The sequence below is a fragment of the Diceros bicornis genome, chromosome X (genome assembly GCF_020826845.1).
Source record: "Diceros bicornis minor isolate mBicDic1 chromosome X, mDicBic1.mat.cur, whole genome shotgun sequence".
Classification (NCBI taxonomy): Eukaryota; Metazoa; Chordata; class Mammalia; order Perissodactyla; family Rhinocerotidae; genus Diceros; species Diceros bicornis.
Genome location: NC_080781.1, coordinates 16742148 through 16765901, shown reverse-complemented (window position 1 = coordinate 16765901; position 23754 = coordinate 16742148). Strand labels below are relative to the sequence as shown.

The window sequence follows — 23754 nt, the reverse complement described above, 5'->3', positions numbered from 1 at the left end:
TTAGGTGTAAAGTAGGAGTTGGTGAACTTTCTCTAAAGGACCAGATAAGTAAATATTTTAGGCTTTGTAGGCTATATGATCTCTGTTACAACTATTCAATTCTGCCATTGTAGCGCAGAAGCAGCTGTAGACAACACAAATGAGTGTGGCTATCTTCCAATAAAACTTTCATAACAGAAATAGGTGGCAGGCTACATTTGGCCCATGGGCCGTCATTTGCCAACCCCTAAGGGGCTCTAAGACAAAAAAATTGAGAACTGCACTAGACTAACAACTAGATGGTATAATAGATTTTAAGATAACCTTTCAAATATAACTAGATTTTAAAGAAGTTAACCTAATGGAAAAAGCTCAGCAAACTAATGTCATTTCTTTAAACAAATGGCTTAAATAGACATTGTGTTCATAGATGGTATGACATACCGTTATAAAAATGCCAGTTGTCCCCAAATTAATTTTTGATTCAATATAATTCCAATTTATATTCCAGCAGGATTGGAGGAGAGTAGAAAAACTGCTTATAAAATAAGTCAGTATGGAAATTATGAATTTCTAAAACAATTCTAAAAACAAAGATCAAAGAGGAACTCTTGATGAGATATTGTCACACCATAAGCCATAGTAATAAATAATAGATGCAGTAACAGACAAGATCAGAATAGAGAACTCAGAATTAAGCCCATGTACATATGGGGATGTGCTATATGATAAAAGTGGTTTCAAAGTTGGGGGAAGGATAGATTATTTAATAGATGGTACTGGGAAAACTATACAGAGGAGTAAATATGGTTCCCTATCACGCAATATACAGAAAATAAATTGCTTTATTTGAATAAAGGTAAATCTATAATAGAGGAAAATATAGACTATCTTGGGGCTAGGGAAGTGTGTATATATATATATATATATATATACACACACACACATATTTTTGTGTGTGTGTAAGGAAGATCAGCCCTGAGCTAACATCTGCCAATCCTCCTCTTTTTGCTGAGGAAGACTGGCCCTGGGCTAACATCCGTGCCCATCTTCCTCCACTTTATATGGGTCGCCGCCACAGCATGGCCTGACAAGCGGTGCATCGGTGCGCGCCCAGGATCCGAACCCAGGCCGCCAGCTGCGGAGTGCTGGCACTTAACTGCTATGCCACAGGGCCAGCCCCATAGGGAAGTATGTATTAAACAAGACCTCTTTGATCTTTATTTCCTTCCTTCTACTGACTACATGATGCCCTTTCCCCTTGACTCCCATCTCCACTGGAGTTGAAGGGCTGCAATCAACATCCCACAATTTGACCTTTTACATCTGCATAAAAAAAAAGCAAAAAAAAAAAAATCCCTGTTAGAGCACAAACCATAAGGTGAAAGATTGATAGATTTTATTTTGTAACCATGGGAAAGATTGGATCAAGCAACAACTATCGATGGATGCTAGATCTAAGGGGAAGTTATGACTAGGAGGAGGAGATTTGCATGGCCTTAAAGTGCCTCCCCACAGATTATTAGTTGCAAGAGAAGAATAGTACCTTTACAGTGGAGAAAATGGCAGCCAATTAGATAAAATTATTGTAGCCATGTTATATTTACTGAAGTTGATGACTAATGTGTAAGAGAGTATCCTTGTTCTCTTAGAAAACACTGTGAAGTATTTAGGGGTAAAGGGCCATGCATATGTATGCAATTTACTCTCAAAACAGTTGAGGATAAAAAAATATTAGAGCAGCACAAATGATAAATTGGGTAAAACGTTAACAATAGATGAATCTGTGTAAAGGGTTTATGAGTGGTCTTTGTAAACTCTTATTGCAATTTTTCTATAAGTTTATGATTATATTTGCATTTAAGAAGTTTTTAAAACAGATGAGTTTTGGCACAAAAGTTAAGGAGTTTTGTCAATCTTAGAAAAGGTTAGTTGAGGGGGCTGGCCTCATGGCATGGTGGTTAAGTCCGGCACACTCCGCTTTCGCGGCCAGGGTTCGAGAGTTCAGATCCCAGGTGCAGACCTACACCATTCGTCAAGCCATGCTGTGGCCAAGACCCACATACAAAATACAGAAAGATTGGCACAGATGTTAGCTCAGGGCTAATCTTCCTCAGCAAGCAAAAAAAGAGCAAGATTGGCAACAGATGTTAGTTCAGAGCGAATCTTCCTTACCAAAAAAAAAAAGAAAAGAAAGAAAAGGTTAGTTGACTAGTGTGAAATATTTGCAACATTTAAATCTATAAGGAATTATCTAGAATACAAGAAACTCCTGGAAATCAACAAGACAGACAAGTAGCCCAATAGAAAGATGGACAAGGATTGAGTAGACAATTTATAGAAGAGTAAATCAGAATGAATGGCTGGCTAATCCATTTCTGATAGACTTGTAGACAGCTGCAATGGATAGATGTTGACAACAATTTCGAGCAAGGAAAAACAGAATGATAGCTATTGTGCAGTATCATTTATATAAATTAAAACCATGCATATCTTCACAACACTATATATTTGAAAAAGAGCTACAAAAATATATTAAACAGAGGAGGTGTCTATGACTAGAGAGAGGAATGGAGGTGGGAATAGAAAGTAAAAATAGAATAAAACTAGAGAGGGGTGCTACTCTGACGTATCAGCAAGCCATGAGCTCAAGAGTTGGATGAATTATGAGCTCATACCCAAGGTCTGTAAGAAAAAAAAGAAAAAAAATGAAAGAGCTTCCCCGCTCTAATTAACTTGGTTCAATCTTATTGGGTTAGAAACAGCCTTCATTACAGCCAAGGGACCAGCCCTGACTTGCCAGCTTTTCTGCTCATTTGTGTCTCAACTCCCCTTCTGGCTTTCTCGCTACAGTCGCGCCCTACTCCCAGCACACCTTTGGGAGTGTTACAAACACGTTCATCATATTTTTGTGCCAGAAAGGGACTTTTCCCAAGCTTTTGACTAAGAATCCAGATGCCGGTTCCTGAGGGTTTCAGCTCGGTGTTTGTTTTTTTAATTGTATGATTTACATACCATGAAGTTCACCCATTTAAAACACACAATTCAATGGTTTTTAGTATACTTATGGAGTCAACCATCACCATAATCTAATTCTAGAACATTTTCATCATCCCCAAAAGAAACCTTGTACCCTCACTCAGCTTTTTAATCATGCATTTCTCACCCCCAGGGGTGGGAGTTAAAACCTCAGAGGGCTGGTCACCGTCCAACAGAGAGAGTGCAGCCTGAGGCTCCACCGAGATGGGTTATCACTTGGCAGGCTATTCCTGAGTAACACCTGGAGGCTTGAGCTGGCTATGCAAAAATATCTTTTTCAGTATGTATGTTTTTGAAAAGATGATAAATGCTCATGGCAGGGGAAAGACAACCCTCCCCAACACACACACGCACACGCGCGCGCGCGCGCACACACACACACACACCCTTCCCGACCCCTACTCCCAAGGCTACATGTTTAGCAGTTTCTCGTTAAAGACCTCTCGTGTCTTTCCAGAGAGGTCCTCCTCGCAGAGATTTCTCAAGCGCGCCAGAAAAAAAAGGGACCATCGAGTAGCCCTTGGGTGGAATCAGCCCGGGAGTTGGGGCATGGTTGGAAGGCTGAGGTCCGTCAGACTGCGTGCCCCTGCCCTTCCTTGAAGGTCGATCGGGCTAGCTTGCTGGAGTCCCGCCCTGGGTGGCCGCACGCCTGGCCCTGGTGAGGGAGGATCGAGCGCCGGCCAGCCGTGCGCCTCGAGAACTGGAACCTAACTGTGCTTGGAGGCGGGGGGCGGAGGGCGGTGTCCACCCGCGTCTGCACACGTGGCACTGGCACAAGTGGCGCCTGCCTGAGGCCCTAGCCAGGAACTGTTTCCAGAGCTGCAGCGCTGAGTATGTGTGTGGACACCTAGTGTGTGAACGTATGTGTGCCGTGTGAAGACGTGTGTGCACGGTGAGAACATGTGCGTGCTGGGTGAGCACGTGTGCACGTAGTGCGTGTGCGCTGTGTTCACATGCAGTGTGAGGTTGTGTGCACATTGTGTGAGAAATTGCATCCTATATGTATAACGCTTCGAGTGTGTGCACAGTGTGGGGAGGTGTGTTTACACTGGTGTGTGCTCGCTGCGTGTAAGCACTGCAGGAGGAACTGTGCGCACGCCGTGTGTGCATGCGCGCTGTGTGAGAACCGGTGTGCACGCTGTATGTGCGCGCGCTGTGAGAACCAGTGCGCACATTGCCTGTGCACGCCATGTGCGCGAGCTGAGGACCGGCGTGCACATTTGCAAGTGCACGAGGTGTGCGCCTGCTGCGTGAGGACCGGTGCGCCCCTCGCATGTGCACGCGGTGCGCGTGCGCGGCGTGAGAACCGGTGCGCACATCGCACGTGCACGCTGTGTGAGGACGCGTGCGCGTGCGGGTCCGGTGCGACGCGGCGGCCCGGGCAGTGCGCCTGTGCAGCCGGCGCGTCCTGATGGAGCGCGGCAGCGGTTGCGGGGCGGGAGCCGGGACGGAGGGGGCTGCGCGGGGCCTCCCGCTCCTCGGGAAGATGGCCGACCCGTGTGCGGTGCGGACCTCGCCGCCCAACCACCGGCCTTCGGGTAGGTCCGCCGGCGTGCGACGCCGCGTGGGGGCTTCAGGTGCCCCGGGGGGACGGGGCGGATCCGCCGCGGGCCGCGCAGGGCAGCGGCTCTGGTGCGCGGCGTGGAGCTTGGATAAACGCCCTTCCCCTGGCCCCGGGGCGGCTGGGCGCGGGAGCCGAGGGCCGCGCCCCTCGCCGTGCCGGTGGCAGGGTTCCCTCTCGGGTGGCCTGAGTGAGTGGGTGCGTTTCGGGGGGGCTTAGGGTGGGTGGCAATTGTTTGGCGTGGATGGCCGGAGCCCACGCTTGATGCGCAGGCGCCCCCTCCGCGCGGAGCAGCCGGCATGGGGAACACTGGGGAGGACTGAGCGGGCTCCGGGGGTTCGCCCGGGTCTGCGCGCCCGCCCACTCTGCGTCTTAGGAAACGCGCGCGAGCCGCAGCTGCAGGCCCCTGCGAAGGTGGCCCAGCTTGGCGCTTCGTGGCGTCCCCGGGAGGCAGAACCGGCGCGGCACCCACTGGCAGGGGCGGCGGGGCGCGAGCCCTGGGCCTGGCTCCCCCAGTGCCCGCATGCGGACCCTCCACGGGGCAGCGCGACGAATGAGTCTCCCAGCCCTCGAGGCTGCAGCTGCGAGGAGCTATGGAGGGTTGGTCCCCGGACTCGCTGCCCAGAAATGAGCGAAGCAGGGGGAGATTTTGAAGACGTTTGGCAGAATTTTAGATAAGCAGGTCTCGCATCTTCTAATGTTCTGTAAGGTGGTTGCAGGTAGTGCAGGGGTGTAAGCAACGTGGAAACGGATTTCATGCTGTTTTTCCTGGCAGCACCTTTTTTTTTTTTTTTTAAGGTAATGTGAGCTATTTTAAAAACATTTTTTATTGCGGTATAACATGCATATCACAAACGCAGACAGTTTAGGATTTGAAGAATTATCACATAGTGAAGATCTGAGTATTTATATAAGGTGTACCAAAGAAGGGAAAGAAATCAAGGGAAATGTTCTTTAGTCACTTAAACCATGCCTTTCATGGAGGGGGGAGGTGTTTTCTGATTGGGCCTTCATTTGCATCCTTCATAGAAGGAGGAGGTGGCTTAAATCTTTCCCAGTTTGCGTTTTTCATCATGCGTTTTTTAAAGACAGAATTTAACAAATATCACAGGATAGTGATATAAATACTATAAATATGTACTTCTGTTTTATCCTTTTTGCTTGAGAAACTTGGCTGCATCTCCAAGGAAGAACCCAGAAGCCACCCACCCATCAGAATCAGCCTGAGGGGACAGGGGAGAATAAAACATTGGAAAGGGGAGGTTGTTGAAGTTCACATTTTTATCTGGTCGGGAGTTTAAATAGTAGGTTATTTTGATGTTTTAGAGGCACGGAGAGCCTGTATGGTTGGGCCTTCAATTTATCTGGGGGATTTTAATTTATTTGAAGGAGCTTAGTAAGGGGGCATTCTTTTTCTTTTTTTTTTTTTTTGTGAGGAAGATCAGGCCTGAGCTAACATCCATGCCAATCCTCCTCTACTTTATATGGGACGCCGCCACAGGGTGGCCTGACAAGCGGTGCGTCGGTGCGTGCCCGGCATCCGAACCCCGGCCGCCAGCAGTGGAGCGCGCGCACTTAATTGCTATGCCAGGGGGCTGGCCCCGGGGGCATTCTTATTAAGTTCTAGTTGGAAACTTTATTGTAGAACCATTTAATGCACTCTCTACTGATATTAAGATTAGCTTAAAGCTATTTTCCTTCATTTGAAATTTGAAATATAGAAAGACATGTTGTGTGAAGGTTTAAAATATTAAGTAAACTTCTATGTGAGTTAGAATTGGTTTGGAGGGGCGGGCCTGGTGGCTTAGCGGTTAAATGCGCACGCTCTGCTACTGGTGGCCCGGATTCGGATCTCGGGCATGCACCTACGCACCGCTTCTCCAGCCATGCTGAGGCTGCGTCCCACATACAGCAACTAGAAGGATGTGCATCTAGGACATACAACTATCTACTGGGGCTTTGGGGAAGAAAAAAAGGAAGGGGATTGGCAATAGATGTTAGCTCAGAGCCGGTCTTCCTCAGCAAAAAGAGGAGGATTAGCATGGATGTTAGCTCAGGGCTGATCTCCCTCACAAAAAAAAAAGAATTGGTTTGGAAAAATTGGAGTGTTCAATTTAGATGCCAGGTAGTACCATGGTTTGTTCTTTGAGGGTTAGTGATGCCGGGTACTTAGAAAAATAATGTCATCCTCAGAAAAGTCTTAATTACTGAGGTTTTATTATAATTCATCCTGGATACTGATCATTCTTGGTCGCCCAAGGCCTTGTCATTTGGGATCCATTCCTAATGAGATTCAACTTGCATTTCTTGAGGGTCACCCATTGTTCCTGAGCTGGTGCTGGGTGCTGTGAGGGCCAGAAGAGACAGAATGGCCTGAGATGTTGAGGCTCCCTGACAATTTCATGTTGGCCCGGTTGGGGGATATGAGTTGGCAAGTTGTTTTCCTGGGAGCTGTTGTAGAAGGTAGCAAGGGAACACCTCTGGTTGTTTCCTCCGGCAACAGGTTCTTCCAATATTGAAATCTTGTGCGTGTTCCCATTACCCACCATGATGCTTTCTTTCTTTCCTGATAATTACCCCTGGATGGAAATTAACAAATGTACTGTTCTTTTTAGTGCTTGTGTTAGATGCACGGTGTAATTAACAAGGAGCATGTGCCTGTCGCTTGGATCTGCTTAAATACCTTTAGCCTGCAGGTAGAATCAGCAGATCCTTGCTGTCAGACTGCCTCAGTGTCACATAGGTCCCGTGCTCCCCTAAGCCTGAAATGCCCCCTTCTCATCTTTTCCCTTCAGGGGTTCACTTCCTCTAAGGCTCCTCGCAGTCAGAATTAAGGAGCTTCCTCTTGTCCATGCCTGCTGCCCCTCCAGTGAAGCGCTCTTCTTATTCTGCCTGTGTCACGTTAACCTTCCACTCGGCAGATGTTCAGTGGGTGCCCACTGTAAGCAAGAACCTGTGCTGGTGGCTATTGCTGTCGCTAGAGCTGAGCAGATTGAGGTCCAGACTGCCTGGGTATGCATGCCGCCCCTCCCCTTCCTGCTCTGTCACCTCGGGGAAATTATTTGACATCTCTGAGCTTCCGTTTTCTCACCTTTAAAATGGGCTTACGGACAATGCAGGGAGATGGAAGCGCTGCTTTGAGGATGAAGGAATTCATATCTGTAACGCAGTGCACGACGCACAGTAAGTGCTCAAGCTGGTTAGCCATTAGCTCCTCTGTTAGATCATCAGCTTGAGGGCAAGGCCTGGGGCCAGGTTATAGGTGCCTCCCTCAGTGCCACCATTATCCTACCCCTCTTCAGAGCTTTTGCACACAGTAGGTCTGTAACTGATGTTTGACAATTGCATTATGCTGGGAGCAGTTACCCTGGCTTGAGTGCTCAGTAAATATTCATGAGTTGGATTAAAGAGGTATGTCGGTGGAGGAGTTGGAGATAGTGGAAACCCTGCTGAGCTTTCCAGTGCCTTCTGCAGGTAAATATTGTTTACTGAGTTGAACTCATTTGCCCGTTGTTCCCTAGTAAGGGAATTGCTTTGAGGTAAGATGGGGTTCCCTGCTGTCCTTCCACCTGCGTATCTTCCATGCCCTGCCCTAGATCAGGAGAATGTAGGGGTGCAAACTGGAAGTTCAGGAGAGCCTCCCCCTGGGAGCCAAAGTGGGGTGGGGCTGAGGAGGAAAGGCTGAGAGTTGGTCCCCAAGAAATCAGAGTTCTTCATCCTTTCTCAAAGTTGCGTTTGAAACCATCCTTGAACACTTTAATCCTAGAACTGCTTGGCGCTAAGAAGAGCAAGTGGAATTTGTGCGTGTGTATTAACATCTCCAGTCCCTTTGGCAGTGGGAAGGACCCCTCGGTCAGTAGGGAAAGACACAAGTTGTGTTTGGTCTAGGGCTTCTGGCTTTGTTTAGTGACAGCACTAGAGGACTTGGACTGCAGGCCCTTCAGGGCAGACTGCGGCAAGTCTCCCTGACCATCGACATTTTCTGTTCTGATGTCCCCACCCTGGTGACACAGCTGATAAAGTCGGTCCTTTCTATTTCCAACTCTTATTCCTCTCCAAGACTAAAGGATGTTTTCCTCCCATTCAGATGCCCCATCCTCTGCAGTGGTTCATTTTTTAAAAGAATATCTCGTCTTCTATAGTAATTATACTGACTGACTTATAAAACAGAAGGATTTGCCAGGCTGATTTGGGCAGGAGAGAGATGGGGATTTCTGGGGGATGCTGGTAAATATTCTGGTGGGCCTTGTTGGGAGGATTTAACAAGATATAGCTCATACTGTGCTCAGCGTAGTGAGTGCTCACAGGGCAGGTGGTCTGATGCTGACAGTGATATTGCCTAGTTTGTGTGTGTGTGTGTGTGTGTGTGTGTGTGTGAGGAAGACTGGCCCTGAGCTAACACCTGTTGCTAATCTTCCTCTCTCTGCTTAATGAAGAGTGGCCCTGAGCTAACATCTGTGCCAGTCAGTCCTCCTCTATTTTGTCTGTGGGTCACCGTCACAGCATGGCTTGATGAGTGGTATAGGTCTGTGTTCGAGATCTGAACCTGCGAACCCTGGGCTGCTCAAGTAGAGCACACTGAACTTAACCACTGTGCCACCGGTCTGGCCCTGATATTGCCTAGTTTTGGTTTTGTTTTGGTTTTGTGAGGAAGATCAGCCCTGAGCTAACATCCAATGCCAATCCTCCTCTTTTTGCCGAGGAAGATTGGCCCTGGGCTAACATCTGTGCCCATCTTCCTCTACTTTATATGGGACGCTACCACAGCGTAGCTTGACAAGTGGTGCCTCGGTGCGCTCCCGGGATCCGAACCTGTGAACCTCAGGCCGCAGAAATGGAGCACATGCACTTAACTGCTATGCCACCGGGCCAGCCCCCCTGATATTGCCTAGTTTTGAGGGGCCAACTGTGTGCTGAGTTGGCTCTAGCAGCAGTTGGAGGATCTGAAAACTTTCCACAGCCATGTCCTCCAGCTTCTTTTGAACAAATCACACAAGAAGGAAGAGGCTTGGTTGAGGGTGGCTGCCCCTGGGGGCGCCGTGGCCCAGGAGGGATTGCTCACTGCTCACCTCCCGTCTAAGATGTCCGCCTTCAAATATGGAGTCTGTGGCTCAGCATCTGAGGCTCTGGTGTGGGCTAGGCCTCGGGATCCCCCTCTTCCGCCTCTGAGGTCTGTCTGAATCTAGGCCTGGGTCTGGTTTTCTGTTGGGAAGCGTTTGCCTTCCTCTTGCCTCGGAAGTTTTCCTTTTTTTAAAAGCTTTGTGATTAGCAGAGTTCAGGTTGTGATTGAGTGAAAGAAAACCAGGTACGAGGGAGCCGCACACAGATGAAGTGTCTGAGAGAACAGCTGTCAGGAGTCATGCCAGATGCCCGTGATCCCTTGGAATGGCAGGGTCTGTCCCCAGGGTACATAGCTCCTGGCTGGCGCTAGGTTCATTCACTCTCTGAAAATACCGGCTTTTCCTCTCGATGCCAAATAGGCTGGTGTTTTGTAGCCCCCAGACAACCCTATGAAATGCTTCTTGCTCCCTTGTCATCTCAACCTCTTCCTTTTTACCCTCCCCTTGCCTGTTTATGTGGTAATAGCTTTATTGAGATGGCTTCACATACGTACATTTCACCCATTTAAAATGCACGATTCAGTGGTTCTCAGTATATTCACAGAGTTGTAGAGCCATCACCACAATCAATTTTAGAACATTTTCATCACCCCACAGAGAAACCCCATACCTATTAGCCATCATTCCCCATTCCCCCTTGCCGCCACCCCCACCTCCCCGCTGGCCCTGGCAGCCACCAATCTGCTGTGTCTCTGTAGAGACCTCTAGGCTTCAGCCACCGTGGTGTTCAGCCTTTGGGGCATGCACACGTTGTGGTCTCCCAGAAGTCCACAGGTGGGTCTTCATGCATCAGAGGTGTAGAAACCATCCTTCTGCACTCTCCATCCTTCAGGTTCAAGACTTGCTTTGGCCACAAAGCCTTGCCTTTTCACCTCCTTTATATTCCACTGCTCGGGGCCTACAGAGCACTCAATGTAACCTCCCAGGCAGTCTGCAGTTAGAGACTGCACATGTGTTCATTTTAGGTCCTCAAATAGTAACAGCTGCTAATTGTTGAGCATTTATGTGCCAAGCACCATTATAAGCACTTGTCATACATTATTTTACTTTATTACTCGCAGCCACCCTATATACACCCTATATATATTTATCCTCATTTTAGAAATGTTTCGATTATCTATTCCTGTGTAACAAACCTTTCCAAACTTATTATTTCTCATGATTCTGGGGGTTAGTGGGGCTCAGGTAAGGGGTTCTTTTGCTCCACGTGGTGTCAGCTGGAGTCGCTCATGCCACTGCAATCAGCTGGGGGCTCACTTGGGCTTGAAATGTCCAAGATGGCCTCTCGTGGTCCAGGTGTCTGTCCTGGACTTCCTCACAGTGTGGCAGCTGTACTTCAAGAGTGAGGAAGTAGAAGTTTCCAGTTCTCTTAAGGCCTGGGCTCGGAAGTCCCAGAATGTCACTTTTGCTGCATTTGGTGATCAGAGTAAGACCCAAGGCCAGTGCAGATTCAAAGGGAAGGGAAATAGACTCACTTCTTGATGTGAGGAGTGCTAAACGTCTACTGGGAGAGGAGGAATCTCCCTTTGTGAGTCTCTACTGCAACAGCTAAGTGCATTGAAATTAAGAGAGGTTAAGTAATTTGCTAAAGGTCACACAGTAAGTGTCAAGCCAGAACTCACACCCAAGTGCGTTTGACTCCAGAGTCAAATATTTTTTTTTTAAAGATTTTATTTATTTATTTTTCCCCCCAAAGCCCCAGTAGATAGTTGTATGTCATAGCTGCACATCCTTCTAGTTGCTGTATGCGGGACACGGCCTCAGCATGGCCGGAGAAGCGGTGCGCGTCCGGGATCCGAACCCAGGCCGCCAGCAGCGGAGCGCGAGTACTTAGCCACTAAGCCACAGGGCCGGCCCCAGAGTCAAATATTTTTAACCTCCGTGCCACTGTGCCTTCCCAGATAGCTTATAACAAACTTCTTTTGTGCGTTGGCCGTGCCTCCCACATCTTCTGTACTCCTCTCAAGATCTAGCTCAGTACTATCGATCCACATTTTATAAGGATTTTATGTGCCTTTTCCTTAGTACACAGTTATTTTTCTCCCCAAAGGCGATGAGGACCCTCACTTCTTAGAATTACAGCAAAAATTTTATTAACTAAAATACTTAGACTAAGAGAAGTTCTATTTAACAGAACTTGTGGTTTGCCAGGAATTAATGCCCCATCCTCTCTGGGCCAGCCTTTATTGTTGGGATCTGAAGATCTCCTTAGTACGCGTTCCTATCTTAGGACACTGCATTGGGTGTGACTGAGTATCGTGGCTCTTGGGTCGTCACTCTGGAAGGCCCATGGAAGAGTCTCTCGTACTCTGGGCCAATGTGTCCCAAGCTAACTCTGGTGAAGGACTAGTTTTGGGGTTTTTTCTAATTTCCGATCTTTTGTGGACCAACATCTTGGTAAAATACAATAAAAAAGATTTAGTAGAAAAATAAAATATAAAAGACATGGAAAATACAAGTCCCAATCTTTAAATATTAGATTAGATATTAGATTCCAAGAAAGCAGTGGATATCAGATTACTCTGTCAGATTGCTAGAAACGGTTCTAAATGTGTGCTCTCAATTGTTGTCCTTACTGTGGATAATAACGAACAATAAGGAGACTGGCATCCCTCCAGGGGCCACACTGAGTAGCTTGGCCCTGGGCCAGCATTTCCCAAAGGGTATGGTACCCAAGAGGGTTTAAGTTACACGTGGACAAACTTATCTTTTCAGTTTTAGGTTAATAGTTCTGTGGGTTCTTTAATTGTATTGTAAAAATACAACTAGTGCATCAAATATGCTGTAATTTCATGAATATTTTCAGAATGAGTAAAAAATGAAAAAAACTCAATTTAAAGAAAAATACTAAAAAATAGTATAGATTTATACTGGCTAATACAAATAGAATGCTAGCCACATATGTAATCCTAAATTTTCTGATAGCTACATTTTAAAAAGTAAAAAGAAACAGGTGAAATTAATATAATAATACCATTTAACCTAATATATACAAAATATTATCATTGCAACATGTAATTAATATAAAGAATTATTAATGAGGTATCTCACATTCTATTCTTTGCACCCAGTCTTCCAAAAGCAGTGTGTATGTTACACTTCCAGCGTGTCTCCATTTGGACTAGTCACATTTCAAGTGCTCAGTAGCCAGCTGTGGCTAGTGGCTAGCATATTGGACAGCGCTGATCTAAAACATTTCCATCATGGCAGAAAGTTCTGTTGGTCTAAAATGAGCCCCATGGTCATTTAGGGCACCATGGTATTGACTGTGGTCACTGTGCTGTTGAGTGTGGTATGAAGAGCAGAATGTATGCTGTGGTATTAAGTCCGTCTTGTATCTCTTGCATAGGTGTACTTGGTGGAAATGGAAGGATGCTTTGATGAAGTGGTCTCCCCTGCAGTAAGGCAAAACAGACCTGGATCCCCAGGCTCTTGAGGGGAGAAGCTGCTTTTGCTTTCCCCAGCGTGGGCAAGTAGTGAGGTCCTCGCACAGATTGTTGTCTTGGGGACCTGACAGGCTGTGGAAAGGGGGTGGGCTTGACTTTGTGGTAATTGTAGAGCTGTTATGGAGGGAAAGCGTGGTATAATATTGATGGAATGGTGGGAGGAGAGAGCGGTATTAGCCAGCTCAGGATCTCCCAAGTTTGGTGTTGGGGTCCAGTGGGGAATCCCCTTTGCTGGGTGGGGTCTGCCAAGCTGGGTTGGGATGGGCTCTGTGAGGTCAGGTCTGGTCACTTTCCCCCAGGGCTGGTGGTGTTTCTTCCTAGCACCTGTTCACAGAAGCCATTCACTGATTATGATGAACAAGTTCCGGTTGGCTGACAGGACAGACGCCCTAACTCTGGGGACCACATTATTGGTCAGTTTCAGGGAATTCATGGGCTGGTCCTGTCTCCTGTGTCCTAGGTTGGATTATGTGAGAGACCTGGCACTGGCTATAGAGGGACTTAACTGGGCTGGGCCAGTTAGCCAGCACTCCCTTTCGGGGCCTGCTAGACAAGTCTCTGCCCAGACCAAGTTGTCCCCCTCCTGAGCAGTTGGTCTGTCTTCACCTTTGACATCGAGTCTTTAAGAGTTAACTCTTGGTTTAGCAAGTCAACCAGTATGGAACCCCAGTTGCTATGGGAGATAGCAGTGGACATCAGATTCTTCTTAGCTCCATTTTTCTATCCCTGCTCTTGTTTTTCTCTTTCTCGCCCACTTTTTGTATTTATTTCTGTTATACTTTATATAAGCAGAAGGAGGGCATAAATGGATACCTGAAATTAATAAATACAGAGCAGGAGATGCCCCTGCAGCTTGGATCTTGCACCAGGTATCTAAAGCCCTTTATTAAGCAGTGCTCTGTGTCCCTGTTTTAAAACAACACCTTAGTATGCGCCCTTAACTTGAAATAACCATCTGAATCGTAAACTGGGCAAAACAGGATCCTCCTGCTGTGCTTATTTTTTTTAATCCCCCCCACCCCCCAAGATTCCTGTGTGTTCTTTTCCCTTAGCACTAGGCATGCATTTTCAGCATTCCACTTACTGAGAGGGAACCGTCCTTGTGCCATAATGGGGTAGTGTCGCCTCCTAGGAGTTTTTGCTCTCTTCTACCTTACTAATTGTGTGTGTTGCGTTCTGTTGAGCGCCAGTCAAGGGTGACAATTGGTGGTGAAATATTATGACAGCATTCAGTGGAAGCTTTCCTTGCACTTAGGTGATATTTTCCCCCAGTAGAGATATCTGTTATGAACAAAATTTAACAGTGATCATTTTCATTAGCTAGGTAACTAATACTATTTAGGCAGTTTTAGTTACATCTTCAGACTAAAAGCTCTCTTTAAAAAATTACTGTTTCTAATTGCAATTTTCTTACTGCAAAACATGTTCCTGCTCTCCCTTTGTTCCCCTCCTCACCCACCTAAATTTCCACTTCTCTTGATTTTGTTTTAGTCAGTCACGAATTATTTCTAAAGAATAATTGCTTCTTGTTAATGGTCCATTAACTTTCATATATCTTTAATCTTCTAGGATGAGATTAACTGTTTCTGTAGCAGAACAGTCAAAAGAGCAAAATGGACTGTTTCACTCTACCCTGGGCAGCTTTCATTTCTTAGTTTTTTACTTTCTCTCAGTTTCGACTGAGGGACTCAAGAAGACTTGGTGCCTTTCTACTATGGAGTGTTGAATGTCTTTTGTGGTACATAATTTTATCTATTAGATAAAAATTAAAAGGATTCTTGCCATTTTGGCATGTAAAGATGATTTCAGAGTGAGTGCCTCTTATGATCAGGCCACTTCAAGCAGGAGATACCACACCTGAGGTACAGCACTGTCTGATAGTACTTTCCGTGAGGATGGAAATGTTCTACGTCTGTTCCGTATGGTAGCCACCAGCCACATGTGGCTCTTGAGCACTAAGGAACTGAATTTTTAATTGTATCTGATTTAAATAATTTAAATTTAAGTAGCCACACGTGGTAGTGGCTCCTGACGTGGACTGTGCAGTTAATTAGATGTTGACTAACCTTACCAGATTATGATCAGAAATGAGGACTGAGTTTCAGGCCTCAAACTAGTCGCTTCAAACCCATCTATTCTTGGTTTCTCCTCTACAAGCTCTGGTGTCTGGCGCCTGTCATTCAGCCACTCTCAGATGTGCGCAGGCCACCAAGAACAGAACTGGCGGTTAGCTCCTGTGGTTCGTATCAGGTCTTTAGGGCCATGATGGAACCTAGTAGCCAAGACTTATTTCTGGCTTCTGGTGGCTCTGGGTTGTCCATGGCCAGCCAACCCCTCCCTGTCCCTGCCTCAGTTTTGGTTACACAACTTGGTTGGAGGAGAGACCGGATTGACGTACAAGGCATTACCAAACGATTGGATGAATCCGTTAGCTATTCAGGATTTGGGTGGACTGTTGGGAGAACTTTTCCAGTGAGAGGTTAGCAGGGACTGAGACCACAGGCCTAGGCTGGAATACCCTGAGGTGAGGGGGTGAGGTTGGGGAGGGCATTTGGGGCATTGGGCACCACAGCTGAATGAGTCCTGTTCCCTCTTCTTTAGTACATACTTGCTAAAGTAGATGAGCCTCAGCTCTCTCGTTCCAGCTTGTTCCTCACAAACTGTGGCCCGTGACAAGAACTCAGTTGCTTGTCTGTAAATGAGATGGTACACTGGGTAATCTGATTGGTGCTTTCCAACTCTGAGATGCTATGATCCTCCACTGCCGGCCCTGGAGGCAGAGGGAAGGGTAGTCTGGTCTTCACCCTTCTTGTTAGCGGGATCACCAGCCATGTAGGCTTGGAGCCAATGGACTTACCAGCCTCCCCCTCCCTCTCTTCCATTACAACCAAGACAAGTGGTTCTGTCTCTTTCATCTCTCATGACCACATCGCCATTGCCAATGCCTGGGTCAGACCCTGTCATCTAGGGCCTGACCATTATCACAAGAGCCTTAGGGGTGTCTGTCCCTCTGTCCAAGTCACCCTCCCTGTCATGGATCCATCATGTCACGCTCTTGCTTAACCTCCTCTGACGTCTGCCTAGCGTGAGTACAGTCTAAACTGTTGACGGAGTCTCTCAGCTGTGTTGGGATGGGCCTCCCGCTTACCCCTCCAGCCCCCTCTCTCTGGCAGTGACCGCCCCCAGCTTGTAGTGGCAGCACACTCTGCACCCCCTTGCACCTCACTGCCCATGTGCGTGTTCTTCCCTGTGTCCAGAATTCCCTTCCTCTCTGTATCTGCCATGTTCATCCTTCAGTCCTTGGCTCACACCTCACCTCCTCCCTGAAGCCTTCCCTGACCACACACACTTTTGGTGGTTTTTTCTTTTTTCTTCCATTTCCCTTACAATGTTGATAACACTAATGCAGGTAAATGAAATCATGTGCAAATAACCTTGAGGTTGGTCTTTGGAAACTAAAGTGCACAGATCTTAAGCATACAGTCTGGTGAATATTTACATATATAGCCGTGTAACCAACACCCAGATAAAAAACTAAACATTTCCAGCTCCTAGAAGGCTCCCTCGTGCCTCTTCCTAGACAATACCCCCCTGAAGGTGACCATTGTTCTCACCTCTTTTCACTATAGCTTAGTTTTCCTTCTTTTTGAACTTTATTAAAATAGATTCATGTAGTATGTACATTTTTATTGTGGCAAAATATACATAAGATTTACTATTTTAGCCATTTTTATGTGTATAGTTGAGTGGCATTAAGTATATTCAAATTGTTGTGCAGTTGTCACCACCATCCATCTCCAGAACTTTTTCATCAAGTATATACTTTTTTGTGTCTGTTTTTTTTCACTCAATGTTATGTCTGTAAGATTCACCCATGTTGTTGCAGATACCAGTGCTTCATTTCTTTTTATTTCTGGGTAGTATTACATTGTGTGACTATACTACAATTTGTTTTATCCATTCTCTTGCTGATGGACAATTGAGTTATTTCCAGTTTTTTATTCTTTTGACTAAAACTGCTATGAACATGTTTGTACACATCTCTTGGTGCCCATACAGGTATATTTCTGTTGCATGCATGCCTAGGAGTGGAATTGCTGGGTCATAAGGTAGGCATATGTTCAGCTTTAGCAGATGGTGCCCAACTGTTTCCCAAACAGCTGGAAGTAGTTTCCTATTGCTCTTATAACAAATTACCACAAATTTAATGGCTTATAGCAACAAGAATTTATCTTATAATTCTGAAAGTCAGAAGTCCTAAAATCAAGGTGTCAGCAGAGCCTTTCTGGAGGCTGTAGGGGAGAATCTGTTTCCTTGCCCTCTCCAGCTTCTAGAGGCTGCTTGTGTTCCTTGGCTCATGGTCTCATCCTCCATCTTCAAGGCCAGCAGCATAGCATCTTCCAGTCTCCCTCTCTCTCCAACTTCTGCTTCCATTGTTACATCTCCTCCCTCGTGATTACATTGGGCCCACCTGGAAAATTCTGGCTAATCTCCCCACCTCAAGAGCCTTAACTTAATCACACCTGCAAAGGCTTTTTTGTCACAGAAAAGGTAATATTTTCACAGGTTCCAGGGACTAGAACATGGACATCTCTGGGGGGCCATTATTCTGCGACCGTGTGGCTATACCATTTGGCATTCCCACCAGGAAAGCATGCGAGTTCCAGTTCCTTCGCCTCTTTGTCAGCACGTGGTATTGTCAGTCTTTTTAATTTTAGCCATTCTGATGGGGATGTGGAGGCACAACCACAGCCACCACCCCCAGGCAGTGTGTCCTCCTTGGCTCTGATATAACTTTATTGCAACTTGTCAGTATTATATTATAAATATTTGTTTGTATGCCTCTGTCTTGGCCAAACTGTACACTCCTTCATGCAGCAGGTCGTAAGTAGTAGCTGGTTGGATAAATGCTCCTTGGATGGTAAGAAATGACTGAGGACAGTTTTCAGCAGAGAAGTGAGCAGAGCCAGAGATGTAAATGAAAGCCTGCGCTTACAGTCCCATCTCTGGCTCGAGGCAGGGTTTCTTCCAAACAAAAATTGGACCAGAGCAAAGAACCTGGTCTCTAGCTTCTGCACGCTCTTGTCTTTCCCAAGATAGTTAATCTATACGTGAGTAATGCCCTAGAAGGAGCTGTGGGCCTCAACTCCTGAGGGCGTTGGTTGGAAGTGACTTCAGCCTGTATGTAAATGAGAGAGATGCAGTTCCGGCAGTCAGGCTTCTGGGGAGTCTGATCTTGGACCTTTTGCAGAGACTCAGGTTTTCCTTTTCCCTCGACTCTGCTCATGTAGCAACACCCTGCAGCTTCTCAGTTGCAGAAGGAAACACTGAAAGGTAAGTAGGGCTTTCTTTATCTCAGGGAATGTCCTGTGTGTAGACTTAAACCCGCCTTGGAAACTTGAGGCCGGAATTTCTGAGGAAGGTGAAGCCAGAGTAGAAATGAATTTCCGATGCCCCTGGACACAGAGTGGTGGGTGCAAATGTCTTGGCGCTAGGGAGATAAACCTGGAAGACAAGATTAGTATTAGACAAAGGCAGACAGGACGTGGCTTCCTTTGAGAACACCCTGATGTGAGTAACCACTTTCTGTGTTCTGGTTTGTTCTCTAGTTTACAGCTCCTGGTTTCATGAGGGCTATAAGATTTCAGGGCCTCAGTCCTATCTTTCCAGGCCGCCGAGGTGTTGGCAGCATTCCTGTGGCTTGGCGTTACTTTGACCCTCTGGGGTGTGGTGTGTATGTGAGGAACCTTGCCATTGGTGTGGCGCAGGACTTCTTTGGCCTTTGGTCTATTGTCGACCAAGACCTGGCTGGTCGGTATTTAGATTGTTAAGGAGTCGGTCTTTTGAGAGAAGTATTCTCTCAGGGTAGGAGTTACTGTAACAGACCTATGCTGGGGTTATTGGTCCCTGTTTAAAGACATGCAATGTCTTTAGAGATTTGAATAAGTACACATGTGATCCACAGGCTGATCTGAAACAAGCCAGCTGTGCCAGAATGGAGGCAAGCCTGGGCCTTGAGTGGTGTGGCCGGCACATACACCAGGAGGGTTGGGACGGGCTGCACAGGGCCGTGACCGTGTATTTATGGAGTCCCGGTGACTTCCTGGATGTCCTCTCCTCTCTGCCTGGTGTATTCCAGTTGTGGAGGAGGTCAAATGGCTACATTCCTGCTGAGAACTGTCCTCTAAGACTTGGGCCCAGCTTCCTCTTCGCTCCCCGTCATCTTGGACCAAGGAGGCTGAGGGACTGGCCTTTTGGAGTTTGCCTTTGCAGACTGCGGGTCTAGAGGGGATCTCGAGAGAGAATGTGGGGTGAGCTACCCTCTGTAAGCAGGTGCATGGTAACCTTTTCCAGGACAAGTAGTGGATCTTTGCTCCACATTCTCTGAGGCTGGAGGGGCACCCCTCACCTCCTGGGTCAAGAAGTCCTTTATGTTCATACAAACATCTCTCCTCTAAATGCCTCTCCTCTTGCTGTGCCCTCTGTGGACGGGCAGAACAACCACTCAGCATCCTTGTCACAAAACTTCCCAGTCTCTGTAAGGAGACCTGGGGCCTTCTGTCGACCCTGTCCCTTAAACGCTCCTCACATGACTCTGTCTGCTGTTTACTCCTGTGACATTAGCGTCTGCCTTCTCTAACCTTTTGCACAAATTGCCCCATAGTGGAGCCTTTTTACCTCTTTCTTCAGTTAAGAATTTACCCATGAGATATCACCTCATACCTGTCAGGATGACAATTATCAAAAAAACAAAAGACGACAACAGGTGCTGGTGAGGATGTGGAAAAATTGGAACCCTTGTGCACTGTTGGTGGGAATGCAAAATGGTGCAGCCTCTATGGAAAACAGTATGAAGGTTCCTCAGAAAATAAAAAATAGAACTACCATATGATCTAGTAATCCCACTTCTGGGTATTTATCCAAGAGAATTGGAATCAGGATCTCAAAGAGATATTAACACTATTCACAATAGCTAAAATGTAGAAACAACCTAAATGTCCATGGAAAAATGAATGGGTTAAAAAAATGTGGAATATACATGCAATGGAATATTATCCAGCCTTAAAAAAGAAGGACATTCTGCAATATGTGACAACATAGATGGACCTTGAGGACGTTGTGAAATAAGCCAGTCACAGAAAGACAGATACTGCATGATTCCACTTATATGAAGTATCTAAAGTATGTGGTCAAATTCATAGAATCAAAGAGTGGAATGGTGGTTGTCAGGGCTAGAGGGAGTGGGAAGTGGGGAGTGAGTTACCAACAGGCCTAAAGTTTCAGTTAAACAAGATGAATAAGTTCTAGAGATCTGTACAACATTGTACCTAGAGTCAGCAGTACTATATTGTACACTTAAAAGTTTATTAAGAGTGTAGGTCTCATGGTGTGTCCTTACCACAATAAAATAAAATATAAAAAAAATTTTTTTAAAGAATTTACCACTTAAGATCTTAATCTGATCAGATACTGGGTTGGCCACTAACTGTGGGGCCGTGGGTTAGGTTCTTGGTCTATTCGAGCCTCAGTTTCTTTACTTATAAAATGGGCATAGTAACAGAAACTCCTCACGGAGTTGACAGGAGGATTGTATGAGGTAATGCATGGAGAGTGCTGAGCACAGTGTCTTGCACATAGGTAGTGCTCCCTGAGGAAGGAGGTGTGGTTATCATCATCTGCACTTCGAGTACAAGGCCCCAGACCAGATGTCTATGGACATACAAATATATTTGTGCATATAGTATACATTTTTATCGATATACTTACATTGATATATTTATATACTGGTTTTGCCTTCCAAGGAGCTAGTGACCTAGGGAGGTAGGCTTTCTCTAACTTACTGTAATCCAAGTCTGGCACTGAGAAGTACCGTAAGTGGGACTATAAAAATGGACCATGAGGCCATAGATGAGCAAATAGTTAATTCTGGCTGGACAACTGGGGACACTCCTTGTGCATGTGTGAGTCCCCAACAGTCACTTACTCTTAGGTGCCCTGTAGTTAGCGGGACAGCACTGCCAGGTACTCAGCAGATAGTTACTGGAGGCCCGTCTTTGGCCACGCTCTCCAGCTTCTACACAGGAATGGTGCTTCTTTTTCTCTTGCTCAGAGCTTAATTTATATATTGAAATTCTTTTTTTTATATACATTTTTTATAATTTTATTTATTTTTCCCCCAAAGCCCCAGTAGATAGTTGTATGTCATAGCTGCACATCCTTCTAGTTGCTGTATGTGGGACGCGGCCTCAGCATGGCTGGAGAAGCGGTGCGTTGGTGTGCGCCCGGGATCCGAACCTGGGCCGCCAGCAGCGGAGCGCGCGCACTCAACCGCTAAGCCACGGGGCCGGCCCTATATATTGAAATTCTTGAAGAATACGGCTGTGCCCTATTGAGGAGCCTGTACAGCCAGTGGCATTCCTTTTCTTCCTGTGTCAGAGTCTCGTCCTAGGTCCTAGTTCTCATTGTCCTAGGTGAACTTTCTCTTCCCACTTTGTGTGGTTAGTATTTTTCTACAGAGGACACAAGAGAATAGAGGGACACTCTTATTTTTTGCCCTCTACCCCTCTTTGACACCCAGTGCTAGATGCTTCACCCCACCAATTGGCTCAGAGCTCAAGATCATCTGACTTCCTGGAACTGTGGAAACTGCACGTGGCTTTTGGCTAGACAAGGGAGTTGTGTGGCATGCTTTAAGTTTTTAAGTTTAGGATTTCAGACTCTGTGCTGGCCAGTATGGTAGGCATTTGCCATGTATGGCTATTATAATTAATTACAATTAAATAAAATTAAAAATCAAGCTCCTCGGTTGCACTAGCCGCATTTTAACTGCTCAGTGGCCCCATGTGGCTAGTGGCTACTGTATTGGGCAGCACAGATACAGAACATTCCCATCATTGGAGAGAGTTCCATGGGACAGCGCTGGTCTAGAGGGTTATCTTACAGTTGTGGCTACTTAATAGAGAAAGTAAAATATAGATTTCATCCATGCTGTGATGGTTTTGATCCATCTTCCAAATGACCGAGTTGGATGTGTAAGCATTAAATCTAACTGAAACTTGACTAATGCAACTAAAATGTTTTGACCTCAAATCTGTAATGCAAAAAGGGTGTTCACTTTCTGATCTTTTTGTACTGCCTTATTACCCTGAAGCAGGTGTCACGTGTGGATTCTTAGATGAGAGGGCCCTGATTTTTTTAAATTCTTTTTTATTGTGGTAAAATAGACATAATATAAACTTTACCATCTTAACTTTTTTTTTTTTAAGGAAGATTAGCCTTGAGCTAACATCTGTTGCCAATCCTCCTCTTTTTTTTTTTTTTTTTGCTGAGGAAGATTGGCCCTGGGCTAACATCTGTGCCCATCTTCCTCTACTTTATATGGGATACCACCACAGCATGGCTTTGATAAGTGGTGTGTAGGTCCACACCCAGGATCCGAACCTGCGAACCCTGGGCTGGCAAAGCAGAGCACGTGAACTTAACCACTATGCCACCAGGCTGGCCCCCATTTTAACTATTTTTAAATGTCAGTTCAGTGGCATTAAGTACATTTACAATATTGTGTAACCATCACAACTGTCTATTTCCAGAACTTTTCATCATCCCAAACAGAAACTTTGTACCCATTGAGTAATGACTCCCCACTATCCCCTCCCCCTAGTTCCTGGTAACCAATATTCTGTTTTCTGTCTCTATGCATTTGCCTGTTCTAGGTAATATAAGTGAAATCATGCAGTATTTATCCTTTTGTGACTGGCTTATTGCACTTAGCATAATGTCCTCGAGGTTCATCCGTGTTGTGGCATGTATCAGAATTTCATTCCTTTTTTTTTTTTTAGTGATGTTTTAATGAGAATTTCATTCCTTTTTAAGGCTGACTAATATTCCACTGGATGGATGTAGCACATTTGTTTTTCCATTCACCTGTCAGTGGACACTTGGGTTGCTTCCACTTTTTGGCTATTGTGCACATGGGTGTACAGCTGTCTGTGTCCCTGCTTTCAGCTCTTTGGGGTGTACACCCAGAAGTGGAATTGCTGGCTCATATGCTAATTCTATGTCTGGCCCTAATTTTTTTGAACAGTTTAAAAATTATTATTGAGATATAATTCATATAACCCAAATTTTTCACACTTGTAAGGTGCCTGGTTCAGTAGTTTTTAGTATATTCACAAGGTTGTGCAATTATCCCCACTAGTCACTGATTTTTCTAGCTTTTTAGGAACCAGAGGGATAGAGAAAGAATCTTGAAGGTGGCTTGAGTGTAAGGAAGGGAGCTTTCAGGATTAGTATGAGATTCTTTAAAAAAAAAAAGGAGGATATTTGTACCAAATCCTTGAAATGCCATTCAGTCTTCAGCAAGAAATACTCTGCCCACTGCGAGGCTTTCAGACCAAAATTCAGAAAGACTCCCCTGCTGCCTGACACATTTTCAGCTACTTATGAGGCCTTGTTTTACGGAACAGGATGTTGAATAACTTCACAAATAGGTCAGACTCCTCAGGAATCCTCTGGAAGCCTGGTTCTATAGGATTGGAGAGACCTTTATATGGCTTCTTTCTTTTTTTTTTTGTGAGGAAGATCAGCCCTGAGCTAACATCTGTTGCCA

General features: G+C 45.9%; 1 protein-coding gene across 4 annotated transcripts in view; it reads left to right on the top strand.

Annotated features, from left to right (window-relative positions):
- The first annotated feature begins 4414 nt into the window (after positions 1-4414).
- The window catches only part of MAP7D2 (MAP7 domain containing 2), a 103632-nt gene continuing 84292 nt past the window's right edge, over positions 4415-23754 (top strand). For 3 of the 4 annotated variants that reach the window (XM_058535543.1, XM_058535541.1, XM_058535544.1), the window contains exon 1: positions 4415-4556. In XM_058535543.1, the coding sequence (XP_058391526.1) occupies positions 4430-4556 (127 nt within the window). In that variant the 5' untranslated portion in view covers positions 4415-4429. Of the gene's footprint in view, positions 4557-18412; positions 18480-23754 lie in introns of those variants that run through there. The other variant, XM_058535542.1, reaches the window with a different exon arrangement.